The 13,607-nt window shown below is 41.7% G+C and overlaps 1 protein-coding gene across 5 annotated transcripts in view; it reads right to left on the reverse strand.

Moving 5' to 3' along the window:
• LOC137324995 (uncharacterized) overlaps window positions 1–13,607 on the reverse strand; it is a 97,390-nt gene that overhangs the window by 29,089 nt on the left and 54,694 nt on the right. For 4 of the 5 annotated variants that reach the window (XM_067989691.1, XM_067989695.1, XM_067989692.1 and 1 more), the window contains exon 6: window positions 8,220–8,303. The exons of the other annotated variant lie outside the window; for it this stretch is intronic. In XM_067989691.1, the coding sequence (XP_067845792.1) occupies window positions 8,220–8,303 (84 nt within the window). The remainder of the gene's footprint in view (window positions 1–8,219; window positions 8,304–13,607) is intronic. 5 annotated transcript variants of the gene reach the window in all.

Here is a 13,607-nt window from a genome sequence, read left to right on the forward strand (position 1 = left end):
CAATCTCTGTTTCCAACCTTCTTCTGGCTGCCTAGCAAGAAGCTTCAACACTTTCTCGTAGGGAATGAACAGTCAGAGGTTGAGAGGTCCACCACTTGTGGTCAATCTCACTCTTGTTATGTTATATTAAAAAAAATGCAAAAAGTGAGAAAAATCTCTGGTTGCCATAAGGTGGAGTCAAACCCAAGTATCAGAAGGCAGATGATAATGGGTGTGTGGCCTTTGCATGAAATAAGCAATTACAGACCATGTGATGCTTTTGGTATGGTTCATACATCATACAGAGTGAAAGAGCATTTGCAGATGAAGACTGGGCAAATAAACAGCCCCATAATACCTCCTGTCCATTGATGGTAAGTTCTTAAAGCACTTCAACACAGGAAGGAAAAGGTGGTTATAAGTGGCAAACAGACTTAGCGCAGTACATTTTTGGACGATGTGGCTGACTCCTCTTACCTTGCCTGACCTGTAAGGTCATTAAACTTCTTGCAGCACTGTGTGGCATGATGGAGTTGGCACTGACTGCCCTGGTCACCTCCTTTCACTCTGCTTGAGCATTTTCTTTAGATGGCATTCTCCTTTCTATCCCAAACAAGGTTTCTGCCCATACCCTTATTTGTGTCAGTATCATTTCCACTGATGCTGGAAACATCAGTTTCAAAAACTTTGGGGGACTTTGTGCTCTGCAGCAAGCTCTGAGATATGCAATGAATGTTAATCATTCTTTCCCCAAAATAATTTACTTTAAACTGCTGTAAAGTTTTAAATTCTGAAGCAGCACTATTTCTTGTCCCCTCTCCCAGTAGTGAGCTCCCAAACAGAGGCCATAATATCGCTGGAAGTTCACCCAGGTTACTTTAAATGAACATGACTTAAAATAATTCAATAGGGTCAGCATTGGGCCAGTCGGAGCATGGAAGCCCCTCTCTAGCAAACCTATGGCAACGATCCTGCCAGGGAGGATAATCCAGGCTAATAGTTCATGCAGTAAAAACTTCCTGAAATTCTTTGAGGAGTTAACTAAACCAGTGGACAATTGTAATCAAGTATGTATAGTTTACTTGGATTTTTAAAAGATCATTTGATAAACTGCCTCAACTGAAAAAAATAGGTTGAGGTGGATGACAAATTAGAGCCAATTCAATGATCCCTGCTAAAATGCATCCAGGACTGATGTGCATGCTTAAGGTGTGCGCTGACAGCGCGATGAGCTTTGCTGGATAGTACAAAGCCAACTAATCAACCTCATTTAAACACGTTCCTCAGTTGCCTCAGCTTTGCACAGGGAGCATGCTGATGGAAGCACCGCAGGATGTTCTGAGCATTCAGCACTTAAATGGCCTCTGCTCCAAATTAAATGGGTAAAAATTAATGAGATAAAAAATTGTGAACATTTTTGTAAGGGCTCAAAAATGATCATAAAGTTCCAACCTTTGCAAAAAGCTGCATGGGTGCTGGGGTGGGGGGGTACGTGGAATGATGGGGAGACCAAAAGGATGGACAAGCTACCATAGAGGCACAAAACAGAGTCTGTGGTTAAATATTTGCTCGCTGGCAAAGTGGACCTGCTGCTGCATGATGTAGGCATGAACATAGTTGCTCTGTTAAGCACTTCAGGACTTCTGCCCCAAAGAATAGTAGTGCACCAAGCCTGGCCACTTTATGGAATCTGGCAAGTTACTACTAGTACTACCATCAGCACTTCTACTATAACACAATTAACACCACCGCCAACTTGCATATATATAAAAAGCACTTTTAACGTAGAAATACATCTCAAGGTGCCTCACAGAGCCAAAGAAGATGATATTAGGAGAGACCAAAAGCTTGGCCAAAATGGTGTGTTTTAAGAAGGGTATTAAAAGGAGGAGAGGGAAGTAGGAGGCAGAGAGGGAATTCCCTCCTAGCATTGGGCCTAGGCAGCTGAAGGCATATGGAGAATGGTGGAGGAAAGGGGAGAGTGTACAAAAGGCCTGAGTCAGAGGAATGGAGAGATTTTTGTGGGGACAGGGGGTATGTTTGTGGCACTGGAGCAGAGCTAGAGAGCAACAGGTCATGGAGGGATTTAAGCACAACGATGAGAATTTTAAATCTGAGGTAGCATTGGTGGACCAGGCCAATGTAGATCAGCAAGGATGGATGATGAGCTTGTGGGAATTGGTGCAGGTTAGGGTATGGGCAGCATAGTTTTGGATGAGTTGAAATTTACAGAGGTTGGAGGATGGGAGGTTGACAAAATGAACACTGGAATAGTTGAATCTGGAGGTGATAAAGGCATAAATTAAGGTTTCAGTGGCAGATGTGCAGAGATAGTAACATTGCCTGCTTCTGATCCTGAGCTGTAATGAAGAGGGTATGGGATTGGAAGCTCAGTTTGGGGCCGAATAAGACAACAACAACTTGCACTTATATAACGCCTTTAATGTAGTAAAGTAGTCCAAGGCACTTCACAGGAGCGATCAAACAAAATTTGACACCGAGCCACATAAGGAGATATTCAGACAGTTGACCAAAAGCTTGGTCAATGAGGTAGGTTTTAAGGAACGTCTTAAAGGAGGAGAGAGAAGTAGAGAGCTGGTGAGGTTCAGGTAGAGAATTCCAGAGCTTAGAGCCTAGGCAGCTGAAGGAACGGTCACCAATGGTGGAGCGATTAAAACTAATTGGAGGAGTGCAGAGATCTCAGAGGGTTGTGGGGCTGGAGGAAGTTACAGAGATAGGAAGGGGCAAGGCCATGGAGGGATTTGAAAACAAGGATGACAGTTTTAAAATTGAGGTGTCCTTAGACCGGGAGCCAATGTAGGTCAGCGAGCACAGGCAAACATGGCAGTCAACCTGCACACAGCAAGGTCCCACAGACAGCTGGTTTTAAGAAACATATGCAACCTTGCACTACAGATAATGTAACTAACACAAAGTTAAATTCACAAAAAATTGCATCCTTCCTGTAAACTTTCCATTCTCTCCCCCAGGTCCCAGTAAGAGAGACTGAAAAGAAACAGAGATAAAGAGGAAAAGTAATAGAGACAAAAGAGTGTAGCAAAGAAACAAAGAAACAAAGATATGGGGACAAATTAGCAGATGGGAAAGGGAAAAATAACAACAGACCTCAGTTAGAGTTGTGTGTCCAATTCTGGGCACCATACTTTAGGAAGGATGTCAAGGCCTTGGAGAGGATGCAGAGGAAACTTACCAGAATGGTATCAGGGATGAGGGACTTCAGTTCTGTGAAGCTAGACAAGCTGGGATTGTTATCCTTAGAGCAGAGAAGGTTAAGGGGAGATTCAGTCGTTGAGTATATTCAAGGCTGAGATCGATAGATTTTTGGACTCCAATTGAATCAAAGGATATGGGGATCAGGCGGGAAAGTGAAATTGAGGTCCAAGATCAGCCATGATCTTACTGAAAGGCGGAGCAGGCTCGAGGGGCCGGATGGCTTACTCCTGCTCCTACTTCTTATGTTCTTAATAGAGATGTTCAAAATTATGAGGGGAAAAAGAGAGTAGGAATAAAGGGTACATACTCTGATTGGCGGGATTTGACAAGTGGTGTTCTTCAAGGATCTGTACTGGGGTCTCAGCTTTTCACCACATGTATCAATGACTTGGATGAAAGAATAGAGAGTTGTATTTCAAAGTTTGCAGATGATACTAAGTTGGGAGACACAGTAAGTAGTGAAGATGGGAGCAGGAAGTTACAAAGGAATGTTAGATAGATTAAGTGAGTGGGCAAAACTGTGGTAGATGGAGTTCACTGTGGGGAAGCGTGGGGTCATCCACTTTGGATCCAATAAAGACATAGTGGAATATTTTCTTGATGGCGAGAGACTAGGCACTGTGGAGGAGCAAAGGGATTTAGGTGTCCAGGTATACAAATCACTAAATGCGAATGCACAGGTACAAAAAGTAATCAAAAAGGTTAATGGGCTGTTGGCCTTTAACTCAAGGGAGCCGGAATACAAAGGGGAGGAAGTTATGCTTCAGTTGTACAGTGCCTTGGCCCCATCTGGAGCACTGTTTTCAGTTTTAGGCACCGCACCTCAAGAAAGATATATTAGTGTTGTGGGGGTAGAGCGCAGATCTACCAGAATTATACCAGGGCTTAAAGAGTGAAATTATAAGGACAGGTTACAAAGTTGGCTTATATTCCCTTGAGTTTAGAAGGTTGAGTGGTGATCTAATTGAGATGTTCAAAATGATTAAGGATTTGATAGCAGAGAGAGAAGCTATTTCCTTTGGTGGGGACATCCAGAACAAGGGGGCACAATCTTAGATTTAGGCCATTCAGGAGTGAAACCAGGAAGCAATTTTCACAGTGCAAATTTGGAAATCTCTTCCCCAAAAGGCTGTGAATGCTGGGTCAATTGAAATTTTTATTATTAGGTAAGGGTGTCAAGGGATATGGAGAAGAGGGATAAATGGAGATTACAGATCAGCTATTATCTAATTGAATGAACAGGCTCGAGGGACTGAATGGTCTACTTCTGTTTCTATGTTGCTGTGGTTTTGGCAGCAGATAAGGCATCTGCCAGACTCAGGCGGAAGCCTCATGCATAAATCCTAATTGGGGTCCTATGATGTCAATAGGACCTTGATGGCATTTTAATTGGGGCCTGAGCAAGGAAGTCGCCATGGCTTTCCCGCTAGGCAAAAGCAGTGTAAAACTTTACTTTGTGGGGCCCAGAAGAGCCCTCCAAATGGCATGCTCTCCCAGGTTCTACAGGGAAAGTCTGGGTCTCATATTTCTTCACATAGTGGATGGAATTTAGCATTCAACCATCTCACAACTAGTAAACAGTGCACAGAGCTGGTCTCAGAATCATTACCCCTGTTTGAAATCAAACATGATTGTGAGGCTGGCTGGAAGACTGCGAATGAAACGTGGCTTGTGGTGCTGGGGAAGTTATTTTATCAACTCCAACTTCAAAAAAGTGTACCTGAGCAATTGATTTGACATGGCAAATTATTTTTGTCCATCAGTGAATGTCCGTCATGTTTTGACATTGTAGTCTTTGACTCTTGAATTTCTACTGAAGAATTTTGTCTGTTATCTGAACACAAAGGAAATATATATGTATTCCATTTATATTCTTGGTCTTTTTTGTCTCCTTATTCATAACCTAAATGTCTTTCTTCTTGGGGTTATATCTATATAGATAGTAAATAAAGAACTCGCTTTAAATAGCACTGAAGCGCTTCATTACTTTTGAAGTGTAGTCATTGTTGTTTTGCAGGCAAACATGGCAGTCAACCTGCACACAGCAAGGTCCCACAGACAGCTGGTTTAAACAGATGAATGGAGTTTCTGCTGATCATCCACCGAAGTTACAGACGTACAAAATTATATTATACATACTATAAAAATAGGGCAACTTTCCTTATATCCACTTGCAAACACTTCCAGATTGTTTCAAGGGCATTTATGTTTCAGGCACAAGAATCAAATGTTAAAAAATCCAATATTTTACTTTAATTTGCCTATAAAAATTAAAATCAGTTATTTAGGATTGTTTTAACTTTGAAGTTGAATCATAGAATGGTTATAGCATGGAAGGAGGCCATTCAGCCAGTCGAACCCGTGCCAGCTCTCTGCAAGAGCAATCCAGCTGGTACCAGTCCCCTGCCCTTTCCCCGTAGCCCTGCAAATTTTTTCCGTTCAAGTGCTTATCCAATCCTCTTTTGAAAGCCATGATTGAATCTGCCTCCACCACCCTTTCCAGATCATAACCATTTGCTGTGTAAAAAAGTTTTTCCTCATGTCACCTTTGGGTCTTTTGCCAATCACCTTAACTCTGTGTCTGGTTCTCGATCCTTCCGCCAATGGGAACAGTTTCTATCAACTCTGTCTCGACCCTTCGTGATTTTGAACACCTCTATCAAATCGCCTCTCAACCTTCTCTGCTCCACGGAGAGCAACCCCAGCTTCTCCAGTCTATACACGTAACTAAAGTCCCTCATCCCTGGAACCATTCTAGTAAATCTTTTCTGCACAATCACAAGTGATTAATTTAGCAAAAAATTGAAGAAGCAGTCAACATTTTTAAGTCAAATGTCACGAGATGAACATTGCATATAATATCAAATGCCAGAGAGCATCTTGAGGCAGGCTGCTGGAGTCTGAGGATTCAAAGCAATGTCATCATCTCCAGAATTCTCGCCATCCTCAGTAATTTCGTTATTCAATTCCAGTTTGGGTCTGTATAAAGTTCCAATGGAGGTTCGGGTGATCAATGAGTTATGAACTACAATATAGTCAGACTGAGAAACATTAGCAGGGTTCTGTCCTACTTGCTGAAGTTGCTCCCAAACCCTCTGCTGCACATGTTTGGCTTCAATTTCTTTAAGCTCCAGCAATTTCTCCTCTTCTTTACTGCATGGCTAAAGCAGTTTGCACTGTTGCTGAGTCACAAGAACACAACACCATGTAAGTCATGGCATCCAGCAAAGTAATCAGGAAATCAGTCTTGGCTTTGTAAGCAGCTACTCTTTTTCTAGCCAGAAACTTCTGATAGCAATTCTTAAAAAGCCTGGCAACTCCAGCGTCCATTAGCTGATGCCTGGAAGTGATATCTGTTGGAAGATGGAGAAGTTTTGCGTTCGCTAGGCCAGAATTATCAGGATGCACAGACATCCATAATGATTAACAGGCTTCTACTCTGACCGTGACATTTTCTGTTAATAGATTGAACGTATTCAAAAATTGTAGAAATTATCCAAGACTGTGTTTGAAACGGTAAATGGTGCCTCCAGAAAAGTGTTGAACATTTTTGAAACATCCTGGCCACTAACTTTTACTGATGAACAGAAGAGAATGCTTCTCAGATCCGTCCATATATTGATCAAGCACTCCTTGCTCTGTTTTCCAAAAGGTGCGAGTCCCCCCCAGCAGAAGCTTCCAGAAAAGTCCCGTTTCAGCGAACTTGAACATATCACAAGGTCGGCACTTTTGAAGTAATGCAAGCAGAATTGATGAAAGCCATTCGTTTGTAAGTTCAGGGATCACTTCATTGGCTTCTCCGACCATTTTCTTATGAGTTATAGCATGAATTTTTTCCTTCTCTTCATCCATCTCGAATTTACTTCAGAGATCGCTAAATCAGATTTCTTCTGCAATTGTGATGGCTTTTTTCCAATAAAATTTGTTCTGGAACTCAGAAATTTTTACCACATGCTGCCGTGAACCATTCAGGATGTTCCGCTCCAACGTCAGAGTTCAGAAGTGCGCAACCATTTCATGTCACATCTGAAATCTCAGTTTCATGACAGAATCCCGTTGTCCTTTGTAGATTTTGCTGATGGTGCCTGAGTGATTTAAATCCCCAAGAGAGGGTGGGTTGAAAGCAGGTGCGAGCTGAAAATAGTTGTTTTTTTGGGTCGGAACCGCAAAATTTTCGGACTTTGCATTCAGAGTGGGAAGCTTGTACTTTTACGTGTAGACGTTAAACCCGGAAATAAAGCCGGGTTGTGATCGCGACCCAAAAAAACAACTATTTTCAATTCCCACCCGCTCCCAACCCACCCGTTCTTGGGGTTTAAAATCATCCCCCATATGCTTTTGCTAATTTAGTCTCCAACTTTGATTTTTCGTCCACAGCAGTGATAATTTTGTACTTACAGCTCAAATTCAGATATGTGTGCTTTCTTCCTTTAGCTCATACCATTTTCACAAAAATAACAGCCTCTTCTAAATAACTGTCCCTTATAGGACTCCCCGCCTTGTAAGTTGGAACAATTATGAGTAAACAATCCAGTCAGGTCAATCTGTAGTTGTTAAAATTTTCTTTGGAGGATTGAAATACCACATAACATTATTGGATCCTTTGTTAATCTGGACCACATACATACTTGCATCACATCAGATAAATTATAACATTATATGGCTATAATATGCAAGCTCAAGTGGATACAAACAATCCAAGCAGAGCCGGACTGGCTGCCAGTATAACATTATGCAAGTTGTAACAATAGGCTACTTAACATTATACAAACTCAACTGTATATGCACTGTGAATATGAAGTCTGTAACCATACATTATGTATATAATGTGCAAGTGTCACTGTTTCACCCCATTGTGCTGTAGGCCATGCAATACATACAACTGCATATCTATTGGCGTATTATTAAAAATCAGAAACTCAAAGCAAAGTGGACAAATTTGCAAAAATAAACTACAAAATATACTTCATGAATGGGTAGGGGTAGGTGGGTAGGTAGATGAGTACCTGGACATGGAGCGCGGCTTATGGCGTTTGAAGGACATTTTCTTCTTCCTTGTTCTGCTAATTTAGTTTTCTTCTGTTGACTTCCTACAAGACAGATCAGTTTATCATCTGGATATAAAATATGATTACATCCTTGGTATATTTTTTCTCTGCATTTATTAAACAAATATCTGATTTCCTTTATGTTAATTGTACTAATGATTATGTTTCAAGTACTGTTCAGTTTTAAATAAATGCACAAGATTTGAGCGCTGAGATTTTCTGACTGTTAATACCCAGCTCTTTGGGCATAAAGTGTATGTTACAATCTATTACACCAAACATTGCTGCCTGCTTCGAAAATCCTTTGCATTTTAGATAGAGGATTTGATGGGTGAATTATATGCATTTCCAATGGGGGATTTCATGTGTGCAAGTAGCTCCCATCTGAAATAAGCGTGAACTTTGAATACTATGATGATGTTCTGATGGCAACATTTAGATGGTCATGTAATTTCCCTATGTCTGTACATGCATAACATTCTTCCCATCCATATGAAATGAGTTTATATGGGTGGTGGGGACTGAGCTGCATAAGGAAACTCATTGAAAGAGCCCAGTAAGAATGTTTTCCACTTTTTCCAGCCACTTCTCATCTGTTTTTCATGTTTTATTTTTGCCATTGTCACCTAGATGTTCCAGCGCCTTTGTGCCAATTGTTGTACTGCAGCCCATTCAGTTTCCCAATGGGAATCCTCCTATATCTGTGCTTTTCTGGAAAAGAAGTGGAAGATCAACAGAGCACAGTCAGGGTGCAACAGATGTGCTCTGCACTCATCTCCCAGTACCCCCACACCAAAATCAATAATCAGAAGCATTTATATCTACATTTGTCAGAGCAGCAATGTCTGCAGAGGCTTCAACTCAAGAAATGTCATGGTACATGCTACATGCTACATGCTGGCTTACAGCCAAACATCTTCTATTAAATATAACAAATATACAAATACACAAATACATCACAGGTGTTAATATTTGTCAAGCTCAACATGCTTGCTACTTCAATGAATAGCAGGCAACCAAAGCCACTCAGCAGGTCCTCATCCTTTTCTTCAAGTAGGTTAGCTGGTGCATCCAAATGGCACTGTCACAATTCCCTTAACTTTATCCTTTGGGTTCATTCCAGGGAATCAATGAGGACATCAGCAACATAAGCCAAACAACTGTCCACAGATGTAAAAAGCAAGTGACTGATTCTCCCTTTGTTCAAGCAAGCAATTCCTTTCCTTTCCTTTCCAATGGACAATCAAAAACAGCATGAGAGGACTGTGCAATTTTATAACATGGCAACATTCCTGAAATTCCAAAGACCCACATGTTACCTTGCACAACTCCACTTCTTAAATAAGTAAGACAAGAATCCACTTGTGGATGTACAATCCATTTGCATCAGCACTGCAATACTCAAATCAATGCTCATTCCACAGGCAGCTTTCAGGGTGCCTTCATTTTAAGACTCAGCAAGACAAGTCTTAGGATGGCTCCTGCTGATTGAGCCTATCGTTTGCAACCATGGCTCATGATATCTTTGCAATATATCTGTTGAACACAGGTTTACCGAGGTGCATGCATGAGACTAAGCAATCATCAGCATACAAATGGAATGCTGAAATGGTGTTTCAGAAATCTGGATCGATCGATCTAGGAACAGAGAGGCCATTGCTGGGGATGCGCAAACTGGATTGGAACGAGAAGGACTGGAACCATACAACGGAGCCAAACATTGAGTAGCATAGTGTGGTTAAATGCAGAGAGGCCAGGAGGTCAATAAGGAATAACACACAGTAGTCGCAGTTATAAAGAATGTAATTTGTGCCATTGGCCTGGGCGGTTTCAGTGTTGATGTCAGGGCAGAAGCTGAACTAAAGCAATTCAAAAACGAAGTTTTGTTGAGAGATGGGAATGGAGCTGGGAAGCAATAACATTCAAGGAGCTTAGAGGGAAAAGGGAGGTGAGAGCTGGGGTGGTAGTTAGAGAGGATCAACAGGTCAATGGTGGACTTTATGAAAGGGAGAGGGACGGTGCCTAAGCAAAGGGAGATATTAACAATGTAGGCAAGCATGGGAGCCAGGAAAGGTAACTAACTGAATGATGAAAAGTTGGGTAGAGAAAAGACTGAGGGAGCAGGAAGTGAGACTCAGAGGTAATGAGCCTAAAGAAGGCAGGGGAAGATGTGAAAGAAATTGTAGAGGGACAAGGGATAATGGCATAATGGGTGGGCCTCGGGTGATCTGAGTAGGTAGAGAAAGGGAAGTGAAGACAGAGGTTGTAGAAATCCATTAGCTTCTTCACACTTGATATTAGAAGTGAGGGTTTGGGAATGAGATTTGAGGAGACAATGATCATGGAGGAAAGGAGCTATATGAGTTGTCCTTGCCCTGCAAGATAATCCAAGAGATTGAGGTATCTTTATACATACTTGCATGCTCCAGAGGTGGCCCTGCAACTGTTTTGGTCACATCATGATGGTCCGAATGAGACACAGCCAGCCACCATATTTACTCCTTCCACTGGACAGTCAATTAGAGTCCGTAGTTTGGATTAAAAAAGTGCACAAAATACACAAGCACCAACAGGAATATTGGGCAACAACATTATACGGCACAAAACAGAGAATTAAATGGGTTGCACTTAATTTGAACTTTATCCGGAGATGGTGCAGAATAAGGTAACAGCATAGCAAATAATAGGCATGGATGGCAGTTGAGGTAATGCAGAGAATCATGTTGGAGATGGTGCTTTGAGACACACAATTGCGTACGTGTGCACAGGAGTTCATTAAATGAGCAGCTGAAGCACTTAGCCCAATGTGACCTGTTTGAGAGCCTGAGACAACAGCCTTCTTGATTACAAAGAATACAAAGAGGATGTGTCAGCATCCTCTGTACCATTCTCTGTTCCTGGTCTTGTTTCCGTGGTGGCGTCCTCCTCCAAGGCTATGCCTTTTTGCAATGCAAAGTTATGAAGCAAGTAACAAACAATGATGTTCTTGGGGATTGTGCTGCGATTTCACTGAAAGATTCACTGGCAAGTGCTGTTTCAAGATACCAATAGTGTGGTTTTTAAATGATCCTGGTAGCTGCATGGGACTCCTTGTAACTTATACTCTATTCTGTTCGTGGCTAGCTCAAGGTATCACAAGCTGTGGCTGAAGAGGGTAGTTGTGGCCTCCAAGGAGCCTTTCAAGCCTGTTTTTGCACTCAAAGGGTAGCAGATGACTGTTTTAGAATGAAAGTATTGCAATGCTGTCTGGGAAGTGGGCACTGACCTGCATGAATTCAAGTTCCTAATTAGTGACCCACTACGCATTGATTGAGTAGAACCCCTTTCAGTTCATACAGGTTACAGCAGTGAGTCTAGGCACCCACATCCATGACCATCTAGGAACCCAGCAACAGAATGTAACTGACCAGCTGTACCAAGATGTTTAAAACCAAATGCCATATTTAATAACAAATTCCATTGGCAAAATAATGGCTGCAATTGACTCACTGTATAATGCTTCTGTTATTCAGTTGGAAAGGAGATGGAAGTGTTGGCACTGCTGAACAATTCACCAATCACCTGTCTGATACATTTGTGGACAGCAAATTGGTTGATACAGTTGATGTTCCCTCTGTTAGCCTGGAACGAGCCAGAGGAATAAAAATTGTGCAAAGAGACAATATGGAATGCCACTGGCAGTGCTGTCCCTGTAGCGCAGCCTGTCTGCAAGTGTTTTAGCAGCATATGGCACAGCTCTGCAACTGCTTCCATGCAGACCTGCAGTAAATGCACCAGGACCTACAGATACCCTCGGTGCCATAATGATAGGTGTGCGCAGTCTGGCTCTGGTCTCCCAGGCATTCAAAACTATAACTGAGGTGTTTAAAAGCAAATGCCATATTTAATACCAAATCCATTGGCAAAATAATGGCTGCAACTCCATTAGACTTTTCTTCCTTTATGGAAAAATTATCATTGCCTTTAGCAACCACTTGCAATGAGTGTACTTGACACTGGATGGAACGTCTACCTGAAATTCAGAAGGGGAAGGGCTGAATATCAATGCCCTTATATTTAATTGTCGTATGCAGGCATAATGAAGCCACGCTACATTCTGTGCGACAGCAGTATACATTAGCAGTAAAGGCAGGCTGGGAAATTGGATGGTGCACATTTGGACTTGGGACCCAGCCAATTCCTGAAGAAACGATTTTTCAGTTCTCACTTGCCAGCATTCTTCTGCATCAGAATTTCTAACCTCATGCAATTCTAAAAACCTCTTAAAAAGGTCATGCATCCCACCAATATGCTAACATAGTTTCGGCATGTTATTCATGGTACATGAACTACAATGAACTCCTCAGCTGCAACGAACATTAAAGAATATTTCTGAGACAAATAATTTCCTTGTAAAATGTAGGTATTGGCTGCTCCCCTTATCAACTTAATGTCTACCAACGTCACTGGTTGACCAATTGGGAAGAATAAGCATTTGATAATAATCCGTGAAGTACAACAGATGTACATTTCTCTTGAGAACTAAATGGGAAAGGAACATTAAATTAACTGGATGCCTCAGCTAGTTATTTCAAATGACTACATACTCTATCACACTTATTTGGCAGTCAGTATTTTTCTGTATTTTTCAATGCTTCAGCTCAAAACAGACAAATAGATATCCTGCATGCTGTTTTAATGTTTTGGTTTGGCTTAGCTGTTCAGTTAGTAGCCAGCCAATGGTCTATTGTAATTAGATAGTTCTTGGGTCCTATTTTGTTATAACTTTTCAGAATTAGTTAACCCTTACAATATTTCTTCCGCTGAGCCTCATGACAAGAGCAAAACAGACCTTTTTTAAATGGCATGAGTACCATTAAATTAACTAATCGCTTTTAGTAAAAAATATAACAGGTTAAATTCAGTGATCCCAGGCACCTAGCAAGAGCTGCACTTCACAAAACCCTGGTCAGAGACTGGGTTAAAACATAGTCGTTCCAATTCCCCAACTCACTCCCAGTTTTCAACTTTATATGTGCTTCTGCCTTGGTAATTCTATACTTCCATCACACATAAATACAGTGGGGGTGAAATTGGTCTTGGGCAGGAACACAAAACGGGAGATAACGAATTGGCAGTCCATTTTACACCCTACCCTTCCCCATTTTCTTTCCATTGAAGTTGATAGAAAAGAAAATCAGGTGGAGTGCAAAACTGACTGCCGATTTGCTCATTGCCATTTTGTGCTACTGCCCAAGATCAATTTCACCCCCATTGTGTGTTAATTGCTCAGTGGTGCCACTACATGGCCCTGCAGCACTGACAAGCACCACCACCTGCAGGGCAGTATCTCAATACCACAGCCTC

The sequence above is a fragment of the Heptranchias perlo genome, chromosome 9 (assembly GCF_035084215.1).
Source record: "Heptranchias perlo isolate sHepPer1 chromosome 9, sHepPer1.hap1, whole genome shotgun sequence".
Taxonomy (NCBI): domain Eukaryota; kingdom Metazoa; phylum Chordata; class Chondrichthyes; order Hexanchiformes; family Hexanchidae; genus Heptranchias; species Heptranchias perlo.